At 39.2% G+C, this 24,891-nt stretch overlaps 1 protein-coding gene, 5 non-coding genes and 8 pseudogenes across 7 annotated transcripts; all 14 read right to left on the bottom strand.

Annotated features, from left to right (window-relative positions):
- Window positions 1–2,629: 2,629 nt before the first annotated feature.
- On the bottom strand, window positions 2,630–4,498 carry LOC121559165 (E3 SUMO-protein ligase ZBED1-like). Of its 2 annotated transcripts, XM_045219107.1 has the most exons (4): window positions 3,824–4,498; window positions 3,403–3,506; window positions 3,170–3,248; window positions 2,630–3,077 (listed from the first exon to the last, which is right to left on the bottom strand). In XM_045219107.1, exons 1-4 carry the CDS (start codon window positions 4,221–4,223, stop codon window positions 2,728–2,730), a joined length of 933 nt encoding a protein of 310 aa, XP_045075042.1. In that variant the 5' UTR covers window positions 4,224–4,498; the 3' UTR covers window positions 2,630–2,727. The 2 variants fall into 2 exon arrangements, with proteins under 2 accessions (XP_045075042.1, XP_045075043.1); XM_045219108.1 differs by lacking the exon at window positions 3,170–3,248.
- A 2,062-nt stretch (window positions 4,499–6,560) lies between these two features.
- Window positions 6,561–6,679, bottom strand: LOC121562804 (annotated as a pseudogene).
- Window positions 6,680–7,088: 409 nt separating this feature from the next.
- LOC121562799 lies at window positions 7,089–7,207 on the bottom strand (annotated as a pseudogene).
- An 820-nt stretch (window positions 7,208–8,027) lies between these two features.
- Window positions 8,028–8,146, bottom strand: LOC121559175. Its single transcript, XR_005998705.2, has one exon. It is a non-coding gene; the product is annotated as a 5S ribosomal RNA (ribosomal RNA).
- Window positions 8,147–8,551: 405 nt separating this feature from the next.
- Window positions 8,552–8,670, bottom strand: LOC121558878. The gene has a single exon (XR_006659963.1). It is a non-coding gene; the product is annotated as a 5S ribosomal RNA (ribosomal RNA).
- A 163-nt stretch (window positions 8,671–8,833) lies between these two features.
- On the bottom strand, window positions 8,834–8,952 carry LOC121559190. Its single transcript, XR_005998711.1, has one exon. It is a non-coding gene; the product is annotated as a 5S ribosomal RNA (ribosomal RNA).
- A 266-nt stretch (window positions 8,953–9,218) lies between these two features.
- Window positions 9,219–9,337, bottom strand: LOC121558881 (annotated as a pseudogene).
- A 7,282-nt stretch (window positions 9,338–16,619) lies between these two features.
- LOC121558885 lies at window positions 16,620–16,728 on the bottom strand (annotated as a pseudogene).
- A 403-nt stretch (window positions 16,729–17,131) lies between these two features.
- LOC121559177 lies at window positions 17,132–17,250 on the bottom strand (annotated as a pseudogene).
- A 408-nt stretch (window positions 17,251–17,658) lies between these two features.
- On the bottom strand, window positions 17,659–17,777 carry LOC121559186 (annotated as a pseudogene).
- Window positions 17,778–21,695: 3,918 nt separating this feature from the next.
- LOC123488221 lies at window positions 21,696–21,804 on the bottom strand (annotated as a pseudogene).
- A 402-nt stretch (window positions 21,805–22,206) lies between these two features.
- On the bottom strand, window positions 22,207–22,325 carry LOC123488222. Its single transcript, XR_006659964.1, has one exon. It is a non-coding gene; the product is annotated as a 5S ribosomal RNA (ribosomal RNA).
- Window positions 22,326–22,734: 409 nt separating this feature from the next.
- LOC123488220 lies at window positions 22,735–22,853 on the bottom strand (annotated as a pseudogene).
- Window positions 22,854–24,603: 1,750 nt separating this feature from the next.
- LOC123488219 lies at window positions 24,604–24,722 on the bottom strand. The gene has a single exon (XR_006659962.1). It is a non-coding gene; the product is annotated as a 5S ribosomal RNA (ribosomal RNA).
- Window positions 24,723–24,891: the final 169 nt, after the last annotated feature.

Genomic DNA, 24,891 nt, shown 5'->3' with positions numbered 1-24,891 from the left:
ATGTTTCATGCGCTTAAATAAAAGATCCCAGAAATGTTCCATTCGCACAAAAAGCTTATTTCTCTAGAATTTTGTTCACAAATGTGGTTACATCCCTGTTAGCGAGCATTTCTCCTTTGCCAAGATAATCCATCCACCTGACAGGTGTGGCATATCAAGAAGCTGATTAAACAGCGTGATCATTACACAGGTGCACCTTGTGCTGGGGACAATAAAAGGCCACTCTAAAATGTGCAGTTTTGTCACACAACACAATGACACAGATTTCTCAAGTTTTGAGGGAGCGTGCAATTGGCATGCTGACTGCAGGAATGTCCACCAGAGCTGTAATTATCTCACTTATTTTCTCCAGTTTATTTGTGTTTATAAACTGGAGAAAATAATTGAAATTGCATACATTGGTTTTGAAATTGCATTGCTGTTCACTGCAATGTTGTTGTTCCCAAAGTATGTCAATCCTGATTAGCCAATGGGCTTTCATGATTTTACAGGAGTTTCATAATATTTGTTCAGCGCAAGACGACCAGCCTCGGCTCTCCCACCAAATTCAAAACCAAGGCAGCACTGAACATCAGCTAGCAAGCCTTTTGTTATAAGTTCAGGGCGCGAAATGTCATCAGCAAAGAAAAATAAGGCAGATGTCCTCTTGGACAAAGGAATATCGATTTGTTTTACAGAAGGACCGGTCTGTTTGAGCTCTTGTTGTAAAACTGTTGTTTGTCGGACATCAAGTGTATTGATGACGTTGCCATAAATACATATCTTTAATATGAGGTATCAAATATTTATCTTAGAGGGAAAACAAATCCTGGTATTCCTCAGCACTAGTAGAACATGACACATTAATGCTCCTCTCACAGCCAAGACTAAGATCACAGTGGAGGGGAAAGCCATGACTAAGATCACTGTGGAGGGGAAAGCCAAGACTAAGATCACTGTGGAGGGGAAAGCCAAGACTAAGATCACTGTGGAGGGGAAAGCCATGACAGCCAAGACTAAGATCACAGTGGAGGGGAAAGCCAAGACTAAGATCACTGTGGAGGGGAAAGCCATGACTAAGATCACTGTGGAGGGGAAAGCCAAGACTAAGATCACTGTGGAGGGGAAAGCCATGACAGCCAAGACTAAGATCACTGTGGAGGGGAAAGCCATGACTAAGATCACTGTGGAGGGGAAAGCCATGACTAAGATCACTGTGGAGGGGAAAGCCAAGACTAAGATCACTGTGGAGGGGAAAGCCATGACAGCCAAGACTAAGATCACTGTGGAGGGGAAAGCCATGACTAAGATCACTGTGGAGGGGAAAGCCAAGACTAAGATCACTGTGGAGGGGAAAGCCATGACAGCCAAGACTAAGATCACTGTGGAGGGGAAAGCCATGACTAAGATCACTGTGGAGGGGAAAGCCATGACTAAGATCACTGTGGAGGGGAAAGCCATGACTAAGATCACTGTGGAGGGGAAAGCCATGACAGCCAAGACTAAGATCACTGTGGAGGGGAAAGCCAAGACTAAGATCACTGTGGAGGGGAAAGCCATGACTAAGATCACTGTGGAGGGGAAAGCCAAGACTAAGATCACTGTGGAGGGGAAAGCCATGACAGCCAAGACTAAGATCACTGTGGAGGGGAAGCCAAGACTAAGATCACTGTGGAGGGGAAAGCCATGACTAAGATCACTGTGGAGGGGAAAGCCAAGACTAAGATCACTGTGGAGGGGAAAGCCAAGACTAAGATCACTGTGGAGGGGAAAGCCATGACAGCCAAGACTAAGATCACTGTGGAGGGGAAAGCCATGACAGCCAAGACTAAGATCACAGTGGAGGGGAAAAGCAAAGAAGGCTAGAAGTACTAGATGGGATGCTTGTCAGGTGGGGTAAGTATTAGATGGGAGTAGGGGTGTAACGATTCGTTTTAACAACGATTCGATTTGTATCACGATTCGTGGTTGTCGATACGATTCAAGGACGATATTGGTTCATTTAGAACGATACGATCCGAAACGATTCAGTGACTTGAAATCGATTCAGTAACCTTTTAGCCAAAAATTCAACCAGTGTGACTGAAATAAATACCTGGATACTGGACAGTGCAGGTGAAGTTTCCTAGATTCCTGTTTCTTGTAATGGAATCAGGTATCAATTAATTATGAATATAAATAAACAAGTAAACAACAATGAATGGCAAATGCATTCACATTTTATTTGAATAAAGTGCAAACAACACTTTAGGTTGAATTCACAGGAAGTTAAAATTGTCTGATCTCATTTTCAATATTCAATACATTTTCAATAAAAGTACAGTAAGTGCAACCAACATTTCAACAGTAGGTTTACCTGCTACTTCTGCTTTTGTTTTTCAACATTAAAATATTCAATATTAATATCAAAAATAAAGTGCAACCAACATCTCTTCAGGTTGAATAAAGAGTAGGTTTACCTGCTACTTCTGCTTTTGTTTTTCAACATGAAAATATTCAATATTAATATCAAAAATAAAGTGCAACCAACATCTCTTCAGGTTGAATTAACAGTAGGTTTACCTGCTACTTCTGCTTTTGTTTTTCAACATTACAATACAAATACAGTATTAATATCAAAAATAAAGTGCAACCAACATTTCTTCAGGTTGAATGAGCAGTGGATGAACCTGCTACTACTCTCATTTTAATAAACAAACAATATTCAACAAAAGATCAAGTGTAACCTACTAGGCTACTCTTCAATGACTACAGATTTTTTTCCAAAAATATCAACTGATCAACATGATCTGGCCGCAGAACCCTTCTCTGTGCGTTCACTATGTCGCCAGCAGTACTAAAAACTCGTTCTGCTGGCACACTGGTGCCTGGAATGCACAGGTACCGTTTAGCAAGGGTGGAAAGTACAGGTAGCTCTTTCTCCTGAGATCTCCACCACTTCATGGCATTTTCAGTCAAAGGCAACGCATCTTTTGCTCGGTACCTTAACACCTCTGCTCTGGCTGTCTCGCTTGTGGATTTTCTTTCTCTTTGGGTGAAGGAATCGCCAAACAGCGCATCTAAGGCTTTCTTCTTACAAGGAGGTGACTCATTTGGAGCTACAATATAAGAAATATATTTCAAAATATAGTCATGTTTCTCATTAATACAAAACAACAACAATCTTTTATTGGTATCACATGAAACACACCTGTGGTCTCTTCATTGAATCCTGACAGCTTTGTGCTTGAGCTTCCCTCGTCTTCCTCCTGATTTCCCATTGCTTGCATCTATTGATGTAAGAATGTGTGAACTGTTCAGATTTCTGTTCTGTAATACTGCACACATAAATTTAGAGGAAGATAAAGAACAGATGAGATTTGAGAGAGGACAAATGAAAGGGGAGAAGAGAAAAGAGCAGAGGAAAGAGGAGAGAAGAGTTACCTGGTGGGACACTTCTGCCTCAAAAACCAGTTTTGTGTAGACCTGTTCTCTGTCCTCTTTTTCCAGGTAGGGCAGTTCTTTAAATCGCGGGTCCAACGCTGATGCTGTTTAAAGAACAAGAATATTGCATTCATTGCATTATTAAATTAAGTTGACCTGAAATTGCAAGTGATGACCACCTCCTCATACACAAAATAATCAGAAGATTAAACTTTAGTATGTTTAAAAGAAATGTGGCACAGTGATGATGTAAAGCCACCATGAACTAAGAATTGACAATATCTTGTTTACTTTTCCATATGAAAAAACAACTCAAATTCAAACTTGAAAACGCAAAGGTGTGCCATTTTACAAATTAATACAGTCTAATAACCTAAAATATTAACCAAGTTGATTTTAATTAAGACTCCAAATTAATTACCTATGTTGAGAGCATCTTGGGTGCCTCTGTAGCGTGTGGAGAGGTCACTGGCCATCACCCTCTTAATCTCTGCAACCAGGGTTGAGTCGTCTTCGCATGGCTGTAGGTGTTTCAGCAGTTTTGCTTGAAGAGGAGCAATTACAGAGAGAGTTGGCTGGTCTTCTTCACACATCACAGTGGTTGCCATTTTGACAGGACCCATCAACTGAACAATGTCATCCATGTTGGCAATATCACTCTCACTCAGCGTGCCTACATCTGTGACCCCCTTTCGTAGATCCTTGGACATCAGAGTTGCCATTATAGCTGGCTGTTGTTCCAAAAAACGTTCAAGCATTTCGAATGAACTGTTCCATCTGGTGATTATGTCTTGGATCAGTTTATGTTTTGGTAAATCCATCAGAGTTTGTTTTTCCCTGTAGGGCGTGACATGCAATCGGGCTGCGGTGAAAATATCCAACAATTTTTCGCACTTTCCCCAACAACCTGGAAGCACGGTCCACCCCCAAACCCTTCTGCGAGGCAAGGTTGAGTGTATGTGCGAAGCAGGTAATGTGTGGACTGAACTGGGCTTCTGCACCGGCCACAATCATATTCCTGGCGTTATCTGTGACGATGGCAGGATTCTTGTCGTAGATTTTCCACTCCATGCAGGCTTCACGCAGTAACGCGCCAATATTTCATTTAAAACTCTGGTTAGCAGAACAAAGGTCTTCATTTTCCACTCCGGATCAATGTGATGAGAGGTAATTGTCACATACCCTTGATTTGAGCATGACGTCCAGCCATCTGTCGTTATCGCTACTCATTCAGCTTGAGAAAGCGACAGTTTCACATCATTCTTAGTACTTTCGTACAATGCAGGAATAACCTTTTCTGAGATGTGTGGTCGGCTTGGTATTGTGTACCTTGGCTCCAATGTTTGAATCATTTCACGGAATCCCGGATTTTCAACCACACTGTAGGGTCGCATGTCTTTGCAGATAAACTTGGCAATTGTTGCCGTGATGTTTTTCGCCCGAGCTGAGTTTTGGCCTAGTCTCTGACTAAACATGCAGGCGAGACCTGAGGCTTCTGCAGAGTTGACTTTACCTTTCGCTGCTGTAGCAGCGGGAACGCTGCAAGAGGTGCCTGGACGGTCGGTGTTGTGTGAAATCCCATGGCGCCTTAGTAGGTGGTTGGAGAGATTTGTCGTGTTGCCGTTGTACTTTACTTGACCTTTACATATCCTACAAACAGCGAGCGACTTATTTAGAACATCTCTGTCTTTGCAAAAGCCAAAGTGTTTCCACACACTGGACCGCAATTGTGGCTTGATAATTTCTCGCTCGTCGGCTTCTGGCTCGTAGGCAGACTGAATCGAGTAATGTTTAAAGCCTTTATCATTAAAAGTGCTAAGAAAAAACATCCATATAAAGTCTGACGTGCTTAAATCCAATGGGTTATTTCCTAGTATCGATACAATCAATTTATTACATTTTAAAACGATGTTAGATTGATATATGTTGTCCAAAAGGCCAACTCGCCGAGCACAGATCGATGTAGTTGGATCATAAGAATATAAATCGATACATCGATGTAGTAGATGGATCGTTACACCCCTAGATGGGAGGCTTGTCAGGTGGGGTAAGTACTAGATGGGAGGCTAGTCAGGTGGGGTCAGTACTAGATGGGAGGCTTGTCAGGTGGGGTAAGTACTAGATGGGAGGCTTGTCAGGTGGCGTAAGGTTTAAAAACAAAACAGGGTTGAAATAACTACAATCACAGCAAACCAAAAACACGTCAGCCCACACAAATCAAAACCTGATTTTAATCTCATTCAAAGGTCTCTTCAGCGCTCCAATGGCATAACGACAGCCTTAAATGTTCAACTTCAGTCAGTTGGCTTGCCCGGGTTGAGACTTGAGAAAGTAACAGCGCTTCAGCCCAAATGGCACCCTATTCATGGCAGCCCCCATGGGCCCTGGTCAATAGTAGTGCACTAACAAGGCCCCATCCTGCTTAGCTTCCGAGGTCGGACGAGATAAGGCATATTCTGGATGGTATGGCCGTAAGCGCAGGAACATCTCTTGGTACACTATATAAAGATATGAACAAAATGTATCAGCGATTCGTATATCCATGCAACTTAATGAACCGACTAAAAACAAAGGCTGAATGTACTGCCTATATTTTGAGGGAAACGCTTTGTCTATTATTTAATTTGATAAGGGTAGAACATCATATACAAACTGCATTTAGTCCAATAAAAATACATGATATTATTAGGGTGATAAATAAAAGGCAGTTGCTCCATGACACATATATTTTGAGGGAAACGCACTGTCTATTATTTAATTTGATCAGGTTAGGACAGCACATACAAACTGCATTTAGTCCAATAAAATACATGATATTATTAGGGTGATAAATAAAAGGCAGTTGCTCCATGACACAAGAGTACTCTCTAGTGGAACAAAAAGCGTACAGCACCTGGTATTCCTAGGCGGTCTCCCATCCAAGTACTAACCAGGCCCAATCCTGCTTAGCTTTCAACATCAGACGAGATCAGGTGTATTATTTTTTTTTTTAAATATAATTCCTCCACATCATAGCTTCCTATATCATGACATTGCTCCTTATGAAACACCATAGCTTCAGAGCCTTAATTACATGTCATAGCTTCATAATTCACATCATATATCCACATCTCAGCTTATAACACAGATTATCATACAACGTCATAGCTTCTTACGTGCTTTTACAGCAACTGGTATTCCAAGGTGGTCTCCCATCCAAGTACTAACCAGCCCCAATACTGCTTAGCTTCCGAGATCCGACGAGATCAGGTGTATCCTGGCTTGTATGGCCTTAAGCGAGTGAACAACTCTTGGTACACTATATAAAGACATGAACAAAATGTATCAGTGATTTGAATTTCCGTGCAACTTAATGAACCGACTAAAAACAAAGGCTGAATGTACTGCCTATATTTTCAGGGAAACGCTTTGTCTATTATTTAATTTGACCAGGGCAGGGCAGCACATACAAACTGCATTTAGTCCAATAAAAATAAAGGATATTATTATGGTGATAAATAAAAGGCAGTTGCTCCATGACACATGTATTTTGAGGGAAACACACTGACTATTATTTAATTTGATCAGGGCAGGGCAGGGCAGCACATAGAAACTGCATTTAGTCCAATAAAATATATAATATTATTAAGGTGATGAATAAAAGGCAGTTGCTCCATGACACAAGATTACTCTCTAGTGGAACAAATAGCTTACAGCACCTGGTATTCCCAGGCAGTCTCCCATCCAAGTACTATAGAGGCCCAATCCTGCTTAGCTTCCAAGATCAGACGAGATCTGGTGTATTCAGGCAGGTATGGCCGTAAGCGAGTGAACAACTCTTGGTACACTATATAAAGACATGAACAAAATTGATCAGTGATTCGAATTTCCGTACAACTTAATGAACCGACTAAAAACAAAGGCTGAATGTACTTCCTATATTTTGAGGGAAACGCTTTGTCTATATTTTAATTTGACCAGGGCAGGGCAGCACATACAAACTGCATTTAGTCCAATAAAAATACATGATATTATTAGGGTGATAAATAAAAGGCAGTTGCTCCATGACACATATATTTTGAGAGAAACGCTTTGTCTATTATTAAATTTGACCAGGGCAGGGCAGCACATACAAACTGCATTTAGTCCAATAAAAATACATGAATACCAGGCCCAATCCTGCTTAGCTTCCGAGATGAGACGAGATCGGGTGTATTCAGGCTGGTATGGCCGTAAGCGAGTGAACAACTCTTGGTACACTATATAAAGAAATGAACAAAAATTTACCTGTGATTCGAATTTCCGTGCAACTTAATGAACCGACTAAAACAAAGGCTGAATGTACTGCCTATATTTTCAGGGAAATGCACTGTCTATTATTTAATTTTATCAGGTTAGGACAGCGCATACAAACTGCATTTAGTCCAATAAAAATACAGGATATTATTAGGGTGATAAATAAAAGGCAGTTGCTCCATGACACATATATTTTGAGGGAAACGCACTGACTATTATTTAATTTGATCAGTGCAGGGCAGGGCAGCACATACAAACTGCATTTAGTCCAATAAAATTACATGATATTATTAGGGTGATAAATAAAAGCAGTTGCTCCATGACACAAGAGTACTCTCTAGTGGAATTAAAGCTTACAGCACCTGGTATTCCCAGGCGGTCTCACATCCAGGTACTAACGAGGCCCGATCCTGCTTAGCTTCCGAGGTCGGACGAGATCAGGCATATTCAGGATGGTATGGCCGTAAGCGCAGGAACAACTCTTGGTACACTATATAAAGATATGAACAAAATGTATCAGCGATTCGTATATCCATGCAACTTAATGAACCGACTAAAAACAAAGGCTGAATGTACTGCCTATATTTTGAGGGAAACGCTTTGTCTATTATTTAATTTGATAAGGGTAGAACATCATATACAAACTGCATTTAGTCCAATAAAAATACATGATATTATTAGGGTGATAAATAAAAGGCAGTTGCTCCATGACACATATATTTTGAGGGGAAACGCACTGTCTATTATTTAATTTGATCAGGTTAGGGCAGCACATACAAACTGCATTTAGTCCAATAAAATACATGATATTATTAGGGTGATAAATAAAAGGCAGGTGCTCCATGACACAAGAGCACTCTCTAGTGGAACAAAAAGCTTACAGCACCTGGTATTCCCAGGCGGTCTCCCATCCAAGTACTAACCATACCCGATCCTGCTTAGCTTCCGAGATCGGACGAGATCAGGCATATTCAGGATGGTATGGCCGTAAGCGCAGGAACAACTTTTGGTACACTATATAAAGACATGAACAAAATGTATCAGCGATTCGAATTTCCGTACAACTTAATGAACCGACTAAAAACAAAGGCTGAATGTACTTCCTATAAAAGGTAGTTGCTCCATGACACAAGAGCACTCTCTAGTCGAACAAAATAGTTAACAGCACATGGTATTCCCAGGCGGTCTCCCATCCAAGTACTAACCAGGCCCAATCCTGCTTTGCTTCCGAGATCAGACGAGATCGGGTGTATTCAGGCTGGTATGGCCGTAAGCGATTGAACAACTCTTGGTATACTATATAAAGAAATGAAAAAAAAGTTACCAGTGATTCGAATTTCCGTGCAACTTAATGAACCGACTAAAAACAAAGGCTGAATGTAATGCTTATATTTTGAGGGGAACGCTTTGTCTATTATTTAATTTGACCAGGGCAGCACATACAAACTGCATTTAGTCCAATAAAAATACATTAAATTATTAGGGTGATAAATAATAGGCAGTTGCTCCATGACACAAGAGCACTCTCTAGTGGAACAAATAGCTAACAGCATATGGTATTCCCAGGCGGTCTCCCATCCAAGTACTAACCAGGCCCGATACTGCTTAGCTTCCGAGATCAGACAAGATCAGGCATATTCAGGTTGGTATGGCCGTAAGCGCCTGAACAACTCTTGGTACACTATATAAAGACATGAACAGAATTTACCAGTGATTCGAATTTCCGTGCAACTTAATGAACCGACTAAAAACAAAGTCTGAATGTACTGCCTATATTTTGAGTGAAACGCACTGTCTATTATTTAAATTAATCAGGGCAGCACATACAAACTGCATTTAGTCCAATGAAAATACATGATATTATTAGGGTGATAAATAAAATGCAGTTGCTCCATGAGACATATATTTTGAGGGAAACGCACTGTCTATTATTTAAATTGATCAGGGCAGGGCAGCACATACAAACTGCATTTAGTCCAATAAAAGAAATTATATTATTAGGGTGATAAATAAAAGGCAGTTTCTCCATGACACATATCTTTTGAGTGAAACGCACTGTCCATTATTTAAATTGATCAGGACAGGGCAGGGCATTACATACAAACTGCATTTAGTCCAATAAAAATACATGATATTATTAGGGTGATAAATAAAAGGCAGTTGCTCCATGACACAAGAGCACTCTCTAGTGGAACAAAAAGCTTACAGCACATGGTATTCCGAGTCTGTCTCCCATCCAAGTACTAACCAGGCCCGATCCTGCTTAGCTTCCGAGATCAGACGTATTCAGGCTGGTATGGCCGTAAGCTAGTTAACAACACTTGGTACACTATATAAAGAAATGAACAAAATTTACCAGTGATTCGAATTTCCGTGCAACTTAATGAACCGACTAAAAACAAAGGCTGAATGTAATGCCTATATTTTGAGGGGAACGCTTTGTCTATTATTTAATTTGACCAGGGCAGCACATACAAACTGCATTTAGTCCAATAAAAATACATGATATTATTAGGGTGATAAATAAAAGGCAGTTGCTCCATGACACATATATTTTGAGGGAAACGCACAGTCCATTATTTAAATTGATCAGGGCAGGGCAGGGCAGCACATACAAACTGCATTTAGTCCAATAAAAATACATGATATTATTAGGGTGATAAATAAAAGGCAGTTGCTCCATGACACAAGACTACTCTCTAGTGGAGCAAAAAGCTTACAGCACATGGTATTCCCAGGCGGTATCCCATCCAAGTACTAACCAGGCACAATCCTGCTTAGCTTCCAAGATCAGACGAGATCGGGTGTTTTTTTTTTTTTTTTTTTTTAATTATCAAAAAATTCAATTTTTTACAATATTTACAGTACAATATTACAAAGAACAATACAGAAGACACTAGCCTAACATAGGCAGGTGAACAATTCACCCCCTATCAAATCAAAGAACCCAAAGAAATAAAAATACAACAAAAACTAGTATACAAAAAAAACCCCAGACATGACTAAGACATAACAAATTCCACCCACAAAATAGGCAGATTAAAAACACCCCCCTATCAAATAAAATAAACAAAGAAAATATTCAAAATAATTCTTTCAAAAATTATAAGTGATTCCTCCACCATCCACCTTTGCAATCAACCCACACCCCTCAACAAAATGTTCATCAAAATCTTCCATCCCATAATTAAACAACATATCCATGTGTTTACTAAACAGTGATATGAAAATGCCCCACACCTTCACCCTCTTCCTGTCAAAAAAACCATAATTCCTCCTACAAAAAATAGCATACCTCACAAAACTCAAAACAATATTCAACAAGCACACATTAACGCCATCACATTTACCAGACACTCCAAATAACACAAGTTCCTCCCACACATACTTTTTCAAGAAATCACCCCCCCAGTTTTTACTTAACATTTCCTTAACTTTACAAAACATATCTTTTAATTCCTCACATTCTATAAACAAATGCATAAGCGTTTCTGGGAAACATCCACATATATCGCATTCCCTTTTTACTTCACAATTAATTTGATGTAACACCACCTTTGTAAATATTCTATTGTGTCTTAACTTAAAATCATTATTTTCACACTCCTTACTATTATATTTTACATTTAAATTTTCCCATATCTTTTTTCATCCAATTCTGGAAAAACTGTTTTCCAAAATTTTTCAGCAGCCGGCCTTCTATAACATTTTCCTACCATTATTCTATACAATATTTTCACTGGTATAGTAGATAAATGTACTTTCTTCTCACTGCTACCAATGAACAAATTAGGAAATACAAACAGATTTTCTCTTTCAACCTCACTATTTATTAAATCCACCCATGCGCTTGGTATGCTATTCTTTATCTTGTCATACATATTATTCACTGTTCCCCTTCCCACCTCTTCATCCCATTCCTTGATAATATCAAAAATAGCTTCTTCAGGTAAAAACCCTGGAATTACCTCATAGGTATAATCTTTTATTTGTCGTAGACCTGCACTCCTAAATACTTTATTATACAAAACTTGTTCTTTGTTCTTGATTTTCTCATTCAGAAATATAGGTTGATTCATAATCAGGTCAATATGACCACATTCATAATATACATTAGGCAACAACTCTGCCCATGCATTTAGCACCTCTTTATAAAAATCTGGTACCTTTTCAAACATTTTCCTTTTAAGCCCCATCAATAAACCATTATCTCCACATCCACCACTCTCCTCTAAGTAGACCTTAAAGAAGTGTTTCCAGCCATAATCTTCACTGTCATACAAATATTTCTTTACTGTTTTTATCCTAATAGCTTTTCTTTTGACATCTAAATCTACAAGTTTTAAACCTCCATCCACATAGTCAGCTATCAATGTTTTCTGAGATATTCTAACACCTTTACCATCCCATATAAAATTAGACACCACCTTATTTAATTCATTTAGCACCCACTCAGGCATGTCCAGGACTCCCAAAACATACACAAATTTAGATAATACCAAAGCATTTGCAACAATTACTTTACCTTTTAACCTTAATTTTCTATTTTTCCAGAAATTTAACGTTAGCTTGACTTTATTAAGGATCCCAGTCCAAGTTATATCTTTTGCCTCTTTCTCCTTTACACCAATGTTTACTCCCAGCACTTTAATAAAATCCCTTGCTATCTTGAATGGAATCTCACACTTATTTGCATCGATATCCCCAACAAACATTATTTCAGTCTTCTCTATATTAACTTTAGCGCCCGATGCCTTACCATATATATCTATGATTCTCATAATGCTTCCAATGCTTCCTATATCTTTCACAGTGCAAGTAGTGTCATCAGCGTACTGATGTACAACGATACCACCACCTGGGATTCCGACACCCCTTACCTCTTTATTACTATTTATTAAAGTAGCTAACGGTTCTGTAGAAATACTGTACAACAGAGCTGACAAAGGACAGCCCTGCCTTACTGACCTCTCTACAGGAAAAGTATCTGTTACCACTCCGTTACATTTGACACAACTTTTAGCCCCGCTGTACAACAGGTTGATCCAAGCTACAAACTTTGGCCCAAAACCAAACCTCTCCATAGTCTGTAATAGGAAGCTATGCTCCACTCTATCAAAGGCTTTGTTAAAATCCAAACTTAATACTATACCGCCTTCATTTTTCATTTGATTAACAACATCTCTAATTGTACAAATTACATCTGCAACATCTCTTCCAGGTATACCGTAGGCTTGTGTTGATGCAATAATACTCCCAATCACCTTTTTTCATCCTATTCGCTAACACTTTAGTCAATATCTTATAATCGGAATTTAGAAGACTAATAGGCCTATAATTTTCTAACTTTAATCTACTGCCCCTATTCTTGAATAAAATCGTTAGCATACCAGTTGACATAGACTCAGGGATTTCCTTATTCTCTTCCATATAATGAAACACCTTCCCTAAAATGGGTGCCAAAATATCTACAAAGACTTTATAGAACTCATTTGTTAAACCATCCAAACCCGGACTTTTATTGCCTTGAGTGTTAACAATTGCTTCCTTGATTTCCATAATCGAAATCTCTTCATCACACATCATTCTATCTACCTGAGATACTTTGGCACTAATTGTATCCAGCACTTTTTCAACACATACTTTATCTACATCATTCTTTTTGTAAAGATTTCTGTAAAAGGATTCAACTGTATCTAAGATCTCAACAAAATCGTTTACCTTTACACCTTTTTCATTTTCCAACTCTACAATGTAACTCTTAGTTTGTTTTCTTTTTTCAAGCCCCAAAAAAAAGGATGTACATTTCTCTCCCTCCAAAGCGTACTGTGCCCTACTCCTAACAATAGCACCCAAACATTTCTTTTTTTCATAACGACCCAGCTCTGCATGGATTTTCAAATAGTTCACAACATCATAGTCTGGATCAGTATCAGCCTTTTCAAGTTCATGCAACATCCTATTTCTAAGCATTGTTTCTTTCTGCTTATCTAACCGGTTGTGATTTCTAGCATACCTAATACTCCTGTTTTTTACTTTTCCTTTCACTTCCTCCCACCATAAACACACATTCTCTTTTAACAGTACATTAGACATTTCATCATTAATACATTCAACAATTTCATTTCTATATCCTTCCTCCTTTAACAGACTGGCATTTAAACACCAGACACCTCCCCCTCTCCTCTCCACACCAAAACCCATTTGAAATGACATTACTGCGTGATCACTATATGCTGTAAAGTTATATGACATCTTCTTAACATGCTGCACCAATTCTTGTTTTGCTAGACATAAATCAATTCTGCTTTGTTTTAATTCCTTTAGCACCACCTGCCTTCTAGAAAACACTCTTCTGTTTGGATTTTCAGCCCTCCATATATCTACTAGATTCTCCTCATTCATAAGTTTCCATAATGCATTTCTAGAAGAGTCATATCTGAATCTAGCACAACTAGAGGCATCCATTCTACTACACCTCACATTAAAGTCTCCCATCAATATACAGTTTTCTGAGCACAGTGTTTTTAAGTTGTGAAACATTTCTCTCCTTTCAGATTCAATGTTTGAAGCATAAACATTGATTAAACGAAAAACTACATTTTGCACTTCAAATTCAATTGCAATAAGTCTGCCATCATTGTCAGCATATATTTGTTTTACATTTTGAACCACATCGTTTTTTATCAAAATAGCCACACCACATGTTTTATCACTTCCATGACTACAAAAAATTTAATCAGACCATTTACTCTTAATCTCCTGTATTTTGGAATCTGTCCAATTGGTCTCTTGAAAACACAACATGTCTGCCTTAACAGACACTAAAACCTGCTCAAATTTGCTCATGTTTCTCAAACTGTTACCATTTAGGGATGCGACTGTAATCATTAGTAATGTGTGCAGAGGTATAATCAGAGCAAAACAAGTCCTTTCAAAACCTACTTTTTCTTTTTTCCAAATCCCATCATCTCCCTAGTTTTCGACAATGACCTCTTATTTTTTGCAAACAACTGATGATCCTCACTATCTATTTCATCCTCCGTCTCCTGATTTGGAGCGGCAGGGAAGCCTTTTGAAAAGTGCGCTTTAACAGTGCCAGTGACTTCAGTGGACCCAGCTCGCTCTTTGGTGTCATTTTTACACACGCTTGAAACTGGCTCAGGCACCTGAGAAGCACCTTGCACCATCTCTACCTGTGTATGTATTTCACCCATCATGTGCTGCTGTTCCACCTTGTCAGCAGCAGAGACCAAAACTGCGTCTCGTGTTTTGCCAGAAGACATTACAGGCTCTTCAGGCATATCTGCCACTGTCTCTGAAGTCACACTCCCCATGTCACTCTCTTTTTCTCCTTCCATAAACACACTCCCCTCCTCTTCCTCAGAAGTGAGGTCCATTGTTTGCAAAAGTAAGTGATCTTTTCCCTTCTTACAGCTACATCTAACTTTCGGTCTGTCACACATTTCACACACATTACCTATGTTCAAACATTCTCTGGCATAATGCCCTTGTTCACTACATTTATGGCAAGTGAATTCTGGACATTCCTTAAGTATGTGCCCCGGCTGAATACATAGTCTACATACCTTCACTTGATTGTCATGGATTACACGAAAATATTCAAATCCCTCGACAGTGTTAAATTTGGTAGAATATGGCAAGGATTGCACATTGTCTGTGAACTTCACCTTGCAAAATCTCGTCCCGTCTACAATGTCTGTTCCTGGCCACATCCTCCTCTTGATTGGCGTGGTCGCCTTCACTTTCCAGCCTCTTAGTTTCTCATATATCTCCCCATCTGTAATGTATGCAGGCAAGTTCAAAAGGACACCACAAGCTCATCGTTCCCTAGCTCTTTAGCCATGATTTGACAGTTCTTTATCTTTAGCCCGTCCATTAGTCTTTCTTTTCCCTTTACATGAGACATTGTTATTTCATACTTATTTCCGTCTCTCATTCTACATCCAAGTATTGTTCCACAAACTTCCCTTATTCCTCTCAGCAATTCCATCGTTGTTATTTTCCCTTCTCCAATTATTTCCACGTTCACCGTCAGTTCCTTCTCATACTTTCTTTTCTTCAGTTCTTCATTTGAAATTCTGATTTCACTGTTGTCCTTTCTCGTCGTCGTTTGTATTCTTGATGTTGACGCCATGTTGTCCATCCGGTTATTTTAATCAATATCCCCCAAACAGCTCACGCCGATGGGGGATAATAACAAAAAAGTTTCAAAGAAAATCAACTACAATCACACACAAACTTTCAAACTTATAAATTTAAAAAAAACTCCAAACAAACGATATCCTCTCTCAAGCACTCAGACACCTGCCGCTCATCCACTTCCTGAAATTCCAAAAAGGGGTGTTTTCAGGCTGGTATGGCCGTAAGCGAGTGAACAACTCTTGGTACACTATATAAAGACATGAACAAAATTTACCAGTGATTCGAATTTCCGTGCAACTTAATGAACCGACTAAAAACAAAGGCTGAATGTACTGCCTATATTTTGAGGGAAACGCTTTGTCTATTATTTAATTTGACCAGGGCAGGGCAGCACATACAAACTGCATTTAGTCCAATAAAAATACATGATATTATTAGGGTGATAAATAAAAGGCAGTTGCTCCATGAGACATATATTTTGAGGGAAACGCACTGTCTATTATTTAAATTGATCAGGGCAGGGCAGCACATACAAACTGCATTTAGTCCAATAAAAATACATGATTTTATTAGGGTGATAAATAAAAGGCACTTGCTCCATGACAAATATATTTGGAAGGAAATGCACTGTCTATTATTTAAATTGATCAGGGCAGGGCAGGGCAGCACAGCACATACAAACTGCATTTAGTCCAATAAAAATACATGATATTATTAGGGTGATAAATAAAAGGCAGTTGCTCCATGACACAAGAGCACTCTCTAGTGGAACACAAAGCTTACAGCACATGGTATTCCCAGGCAGTCTCCCATCCAAGTAATACCCAGTCCAAATCCTGCTTAGCTTCTGAGATCAGGTGTATTCAGGCTGGTATGGCCGTAAGCGAGTTAACAACTCTTGGTACACTATATAAAGAAATGAACAAAATTTACCAGTGATTCGAATTTCCGTGCAACTTAATGAACCGACTAAAAACAAAGGCTGAATGTAATGCCTATATTTTGAGGGGAACGCTTTGTCTATTATTTAATTTGACCAGGGCAGCACATACAAACTGCATTTAGTCCAATAAAAATACATGATATTATTAGGGTGATAAATAAAAGGCAGTTGCTCCATGACATATATATTTTGAGGGAAACACACTGTCCATTATTTAAATTGATCAGGGCAGGGCAGGGCAGCACATACAAACTGCATTTAGTCCAATACAATTACATGATATTATTAGGTTGATAAATAAAATCAGTTGCTCCATGACACAAGAGTACTCTCTAGTGGAACAAAAGCTTACAGCACCTGGTATTCCCAGGCGGTCTCAAATTCAAGTACTAATCAGGCCCGATCCCGCTTAGCTTCCGAGATCAGACGAGATCAGGCATATTCAGGTTGGTATGGCCGTAAGCGCAGGAACAACTCTTGGTACACTATATAAAGACATGAACAAAATTTACAAGTGATTCGAATTTCCGTGCAACTTAATGAACCGACTAAAAACAAAGGCTGAATGTACTGCCTATATTTTGAGGGAAACGCTTTGTCTATTATTTAATTTGACCAGGGCAGGGCAGCACATACAAACTGCATTTAGTCCAATAAAAATACATGATATTATTAGGGTGATAAATAAAAGGCAGTTGCTCCATGACACATATATTTTGAGGGAAACGCACTGTCTATTATTTAAATTGATCAGGGCAGGGCAGGGCAGCACATACAAACTGCATTTAGTCCAATAAAATTACATGATATTATTAGGGTGATAAATAAAAGCAGTTGCTCCATGACACAAGAGTACTCTCTATTGGAACAGAATCTTACAGCACCTGGTATTCCCAGGCGGTCTCAAATTCAAGTACTAATCAGGCCCGATCCCGCTTAGCTTCCGAGATCAGACGAGATCAGGCATATTCAGGATGGTATGGCCGTAAGCGCAGGAACAACTCTTGGTACACTATATAAAGACATGAACAAAATGTATCAGTGATTCGTATTTCCGTGCAACTTAATGAACCGACTAAAAACAAAGGCTGAATGTACTGCCTATATTTTGAGGGAAACGCTTTGTCTATTATTTAACCCTCCTGTTGTCCTGGGTCATTCTGACCCCAAATTAAATCTTTTGCCGACAAAATATGTTTTTTATTCATCAATTGGTCTGAAAATAACGGTAGTTGTTTAATACTATGCTTTTTATGATTCAAACAAATTTGAAGTAATTTGATTGAATTATGGGTGTTTTACTAAATGTAATAACTTCTGTTGTCCTCTGGGGTCAAAAAGACCCCGCAGCACAAAGTTTACATACTGCTTGGCAAAACATCTTTGATCATGTTTCTTTGATGTGTGGGGTCAAAAGTTCTTTGATAATGTTTCTTTGATGTGTGGGGTCAAAACATCTTTGATCATGTTTCTTTGATGTGTGGGGTCAAGCAATGGTTATGACAACAACAACAACAAAAAAGTATTTTCTCACAGGTGTTTGGGCATTTCACATTTTAGTCTGAGAGAGACAGGCAGCACAATGAGGAGGCAGAAGTTTTATAATGCACAGGAGGCTTGCAAGATAATTTTTGAAATAAAAGAAAATAATGACCAGGAGGACAATGCTGCACATAATGAGGATGAATCAACTGATGAAGAGGGTTCAGGGTCAGAAGAGAAGGAACATAATGATGAGGTGATAGATCCAACATACAGACAGCATGCTACTTCTTCCTCCGAAGATTCCCCCACATCTCCTGCTGCAGAAATGGAAGATGATTATGAATATAAGGAAATGGATGAACGTGATGATGACGTAGAATCTGAAGCTGGTATGGAAGAAGTGTCAGAAGTGGAGCACTGCACCTATTATGATGAAGAATCAACAGATGAGGTAGAATCTGAAGTTGAAATGGAAGAAGTGTCAGAAGTGGGAGGACATCATCTATTATGATGAAGACGAAGAATCAACAGATGAGGTAGAATCTGAGGAAGAGGACCCAGCTGAGATGGAAGAATATTTCCAGTCAAAGGATGAAACATTGATCTGGTCTTCCATCCCTCCCAGTGACCGACGACGCATGTTGACAGCAGAGAGAGATACAAGCCACCATGGTCCAACTGCATATGCAAGGTCTCGGATTGATGACATAAAGTCCACTTTTGACCTGTTTCTGCCAAAGCCTATTGAAGACGACAGTGCTGAGCATGACAAACAAGGAGGGGCAACGCGTTTATGGCAACAAGTGGAGAAAGATGGATCAAATGGATTTGCAGGCATATGTGGGTGTGTTGGATTCTTGCTGGCGTGTACCGATCTAGTAAGGAAGCTACATCTAGTTTATGGCATGCCGAGTCTGGTAGGACAATTTTCCGTGCTACCATGACACTCAAGATGTTTCACAAAATCTCAAGAGTGATTAGATTTGATGATAAAGCCACAAGAGAAAATCGCCGTATCGAGACAAACTTGCCCCCATTCGAGATGTATGGGACAAGTGGGTGTCTCTCCTGCCGTTGATGTACGATCCAGGTACTGATGTGACTGTGGATGAGCGCCTGGTCCCCTTCAGAGGTCGCTGTCCATTCAAACAGTACATCCCGAGTAAACCAGGGAAATATGGGATAAAAATATGGGTAGCATGCGATGCCAGGTCTAGCTATGCATGGAACATGCAGGTATACACTGGCAAACCGGCTGGTGCGCAGTCAGAAAAAAATCAGGGCATGAGAGTTGTCCTTGACATGACAGAAGGTCTCCGGGGAAAACAATCACCTGTGACAACTTTTTACTTCACATGCCTTAGCTTGCAGCTGCTGAAAAGAAAGCTGTACATGGTGGGAACAGTACGGAGGAATAAGCCTGAGCTTCCCCTGCTCTGGTGTCAAAAGGGACTGGGCACGGTTCTCATCGAAGTTTGCCTTCACCGAGACCCATGCTCTAGTGTCATATCACCCCAAAAAACAGAAAAATGTTCTTCTGATGAGCACTCTGCATCGGGATGCTGCTGTGAGCAACAGGGATGACAAAAGGCCCAAAATCATTGAAGATTACAATCACAACAAAGGTGGTGTTGATATCCCCGACAAAGTTACCAGTGTGTACACGTGCAAAAGAATGACAGCCCGTTGGCCACTGGGTTGTCTTCTACAACATTCTCGACGTGTCTGCATACAACTCTTTTGTCCTATGGTCTGAAATCAAGCCAGCCTGGAATCAGGGAAAGTACAACAAGAGAAGGCTCTTCATGGAGGAGCTTGGGCGACAACTGGTGATACCTCACATCAAGCGCGCAAGGTTATTCCCGCACGTCAGCCGCTGTCAAATTGGTTAAGAAGATCCAGCAGGTCTCCTCCAGCTCTACCTCTGCAGCAGCTCCCCTCTCCCAGTTCCCTCATGCCGACCAGCCCTTCCTGCCCATTACCCAAAAGGAGTAGGTGCAAATTCTGCCCTCGCCAAGTGATTTCAAACATCCAAAATGTGCCAAAAATGCAATGCATACATCTGCAAAGATCACGCCATTACTACCTGCCTCGCATGCAACTGAGGGCTCATTCAGACTAAAAAGTTAGGTTTTGAAGTTGAAAATGTTTTGGAAATGAATTATAACATGTGTTATATGTCAGGTAATAGGTTGGAATAAAGTTGACTGAAAAGTTGAAACAGAGAAGTGATTGTAAATGTATACTGTACGCTTTATAAACAGTCAAACCAGGCGGGGTCATTTTTGACCCCAGAGGACAAAAGGTGTGATTATGGGCTGTCATTAATAAAAATAAAATGATTCAAAAACAGCATCCTCACTAAACTTTTACAAATACCACTCAGTGATAAGTCAAATAGTCAAAATAATAATAGGTCAAAATAATTCATAGTTTCATTGTATTTTTACTTAAAAACAGGGTATACTTTTATGTAAACAAGGTCTATTGGCTCTAAATTCCAAAACAAATGAAAAAAATTATAGTAATGGGTTGAACAGAAGTAAGACTAAAGATGTAACACAGAATTGATTGAAAATGTATACTGTATGCTTCATAAACAGTCAAACCAGGCGGGTCATTTTTGACCCCAGAGGACAAAAGGTGTGATTATGGGCTGTCATTAATAAAAATAAAATGATTCAAAAACAGCATCCTCACTAAACTTTTACAAATACCACTCAGTGATAAGTCAAATAGTCAAATAATAATAGGTCAAAATAATTCATAGTTTCATTGTATTTTTACTTAAAAACAGGGTATACTTTTATGTAAACAAGGTCTATTGGCTCTAAATTCCAAAACAAATGAAAAAAATTATAGTAATGGGTTGAACAGAAGTAAGACTAAAGATGTAACACAGAATTGATTGAAAATGTATACTGTATGCTTTATAAACAGTCAAACCAGGCGGGGGTCATTTTTGACCCCAGAGGACAAAAGGCGTAAGGCATTTGGGAGGACAACACGAGGGTTAAATTGATCAGGGCAGCACATACAAACTGCATTTAGTCCAATAAAAATACATGATATTATTAGGGTGATAAATAAAAGGCAGTTGCTCCATGAGACATATATTTTGAGGGAAATGCAATGTCTATTATTTAAATTGATCAGGGCAGGGCAGGGCAGCACAGTACATACAAACTGCATTTAGTCCAATAAAAATACATGATATTATTAGAGTGATAAATAAAAGGCAGTTGCTCCATGACAAATATATTTGGAGGGAAATGCACTGTCTATTATTTAAATTGATCAGGGCAGGGCAGGGCAGCACAGTACATACAAACTGCATTTAGTCCAATAAAATACATGATATTATTAGGGGATAAATAAAAGGCAGTTGCTCCATGTCACAAGAGCACTCTCTAGTGGAACAAAAAGCTTACAGCACATTGTATTCCCAGGCGGTCTCCCATCCAAGTACTAACCAGTCCCAATCCTGCTTAGCTTCCGAGATCAGGTGTATTCAGGCTGGTATGGCCGTAAGCGAGTTAACAACTCTTGGTACACTATATAAAGAAATGAACAAAATTTACCAGTGATTCGAATTTCCGTGCAACTTAATGAACCGACTAAAAACAAAGGCTGAATGTAATGCCTATATTTTGAGGGGAACGCTTTGTCTATTATTTAATTTGACCAGGGCAGCACATACAAACTGCATTTAGTCCAATAAAATACATGATATTATTAGGGTGATAAATAAAAGGCAGTTGCTCCATGACACATATATTTTGAGGGAAACACACTGTCCATTATTTAAATTGATCAGGGCAGGGCAGGGCAGCACATACAAACTGCATTTAGTCCAATACAATTACATGATATTATTAGGTTGATAAATAAAATCAGTTGCTCCATGACACAAGAGTACTCTCTAGTGGAACAAAAGCTTACAGCACCTGGTATTCCCAGGCGGTCTCCCATTCAAGTACTAACCAGGCCCGATCCTGCTAAGCTTCCGAGATCAGACGAGATCAGGCATATTCAGGTTGGTATGGCCGTAAGCGCAGGAACAACTCTTGGTACACTATATAAAGACATGAACAAAATGTACAAGTGATTCGAATTTCCGTGCAACTTAATGAACCGACTAAAAACAAAGGCTGAATGTACTGCCTATATTTTGAGGGGAAACGCTTTGTCTATTATTTAATTTGACCAGGGCAGGGCAGCACATACAAACTGCATTTAGTCCAATAAAAATACATGATATTATTAGGGTGATAAATAAAAGGCAGTTTCTCCATGACACATATATTTTGAGGGAAACGCACTGTCTATTATTTAAATTGATCAGGGCAGGGCAGGGCAGCACATACAAACTGCATTTAGTCCAATAAAATACATGATATTATTAGGGTGATAAATAAAAGGCTGTTGCTCCATGACACAAGATTACTCTCTAGTGGAACAGAAGCTTACAGCACCTGGTATTCCCAGGCGGTCTCAAATTCAAGTACTAATCAGGCCCGATCCCGCTTAGCTTCCGAGATCAGACGAGATCAGGCATATTCAGGATGGTATGGCCGTAAGCGCAGGAACAACTCTTGGTACACTATATAAAGACATGAACAAAATTTACCAGTGATTCGAATTTCCGTGCAACTTAATGAACCGACTAAAAAAAAGGCTGAATGTACTGCCTATATTTTGAGGGAAACGCTTTGTCTATTATTTAATTTGACCAGGGCAGGGCAGCATACAAACTGCATTTAGTCCAATAAAAAAATACATGATATTATTAGGGTGATAAATAAAAGGCAGTTGCTCCATGACACAAGAGTACTCTCTAGTGGAACAAAAGCTTGCAGCATCTGGTATTCCCAGAGGTCTCCCATCCAAGTACAAACCAGGACCAATCCTGGTTAGCTTCCAAAATCCGACAAAATCAGGCATATTAAGGACGGTTCGGCCGTAAGCGCAGGAAAAACTCTTGGTACACTATATAAAGACATGAACAAAACGTATCAGTGATTCGTATTTCCATGCAACTTAATGAACAGACAAAAACAAAGGCTGAATGTACTGCCTATATTTTCAGGGATACGCACTGTCTATTATTTAATTTGATCAGGTTAGGACGGCACATACAAACTACATTTAGTCCAATAAAAATACATGATATTATTAGGGTGATAGATAAAGGCAGTTGCTCCATGACACATATATTTTGAGAGAAACGTTTTGTCTATTATTAAATTTGACCAGGGCAGGGCAGCACATACAAACTGCATTTAGTCCAATAAAAATACATGAATACAAGGCTCAATCCTGCTTAGCTTCCGAGATCAGACGAGATCGGGTGTATTCAGGATGGTATGGCCGTAAGCGAGTGAACAACTCTTGGTACACTATAGAAAGACATGAACAAAATGTATCAGTGATTCGTATTTCCGTGCAACTTAATGAACAGACAAAAAACAATGGCTGAATGTACTGCCTATATTTTCAGGGATACGCACTGTCTATTATTTAATTTGATCAGGTTAGGACAGAACATACAAACTACATTTAGTCCAATAAAAATACAGGATATTATTAGGGTGATAAATAAAAGGCAGTTGCTCCATGACACATATATTTTGAGGGAAACTCACTGTCTATTATTTAATTTGATCAGGTTAGGACGGCACATACAAACTACATTTAGTCCAATAAAAATACATGATATTATTAGGGTGATAGATAAAAGGCAGTTGCTCCATGACACATATATTTTGAGAGAAACGTTTTGTCTATTATTAAATTTGACCAGGGCAGGGCAGCACATACAAACTGCATTTAGTCCAATAAAAATACATGAATACAAGGCTCAATCCTGCTTAGCTTCCGAGATCAGACGAGATCGGGTGTATTCAGGATGGTATGGCCGTAAGCGAGTGAACAACTCTTGGTACACTATATAAAGACATGAACTAAAATGTATCAGTGATTCGTATTTCCGTGCAACTTAATGAACAGACAAAAAACAATGGCTGAATGTACTGCCTATATTTTCAGGGATACGCACTGTCTATTATTTAATTTGATCAGGTTAGGACGGAACATACAAACTACATTTAGTCCAATAAAAATACAGGATATTATTAGGGTGATAAATAAAAGGCAGTTGCTCCATGACACATATATTTTGAGGGGAAACTCACTGTCTATTATTTAAATTGATCTGGGCAGGGCAGCACATTACAAACTGTATTTAGTCCAATAAAATTACATGATATTTTTAAGGTGATTAAAAAAAGGCAGTTGCTCCATGACACAAGAGCACTCTCTAGTGGAACAAAAGCTTACAGCACCTGGTATTCCCAGGTGGTCTCCCATCCTAGTACTAACCAGGCCCGATCCTGCTTAGCTTCCGAGATAGGACGAGATCAGGCATATTCAGGATGGTATGGCCATAAGCGCAGGAACAAATCTTGGTACACTATATAAAGATATGAACAAAATGTATCAGCGATTCGTATATCCATGCAACTTAATGAACCGGCTAAAAACAAAGGCTGAATGTGCGCCTATATTTTGAGGGAAACGCTTTGTCTATTATTTAATTTGATAAGGGTAGAACATCATAT

This window comes from Coregonus clupeaformis, unplaced genomic scaffold (assembly GCF_020615455.1).
Source record: "Coregonus clupeaformis isolate EN_2021a unplaced genomic scaffold, ASM2061545v1 scaf2066, whole genome shotgun sequence".
Taxonomy (NCBI): Eukaryota; Metazoa; Chordata; class Actinopteri; order Salmoniformes; family Salmonidae; genus Coregonus; species Coregonus clupeaformis.
This window is presented reverse-complemented; position numbering and strand designations above follow the sequence as displayed.

What these genes read in the sequence shown, in the direction of transcription:
- LOC121559165 (XM_045219107.1), bottom strand. Translation starts at nt 4,223, where the DNA reads ATGGATTTACCAAAACATAAACTGATCCAAGACATAATCACCAGATGG. An exon ending in CCAAGATGCTCTCAACATAG is followed by an intron (nt 3,507 to 3,823) that starts GTAATTAATTTG and finishes TTCTTTAAACAG; the next exon opens with CATCAGCGTTGGACCCGCGA. An exon ending in ATTCAATGAAGAGACCACAG is followed by an intron (nt 3,078 to 3,169) that starts GTGTGTTTCATG and finishes CTTATATTGTAG; the next exon opens with CTCCAAATGAGTCACCTCCT.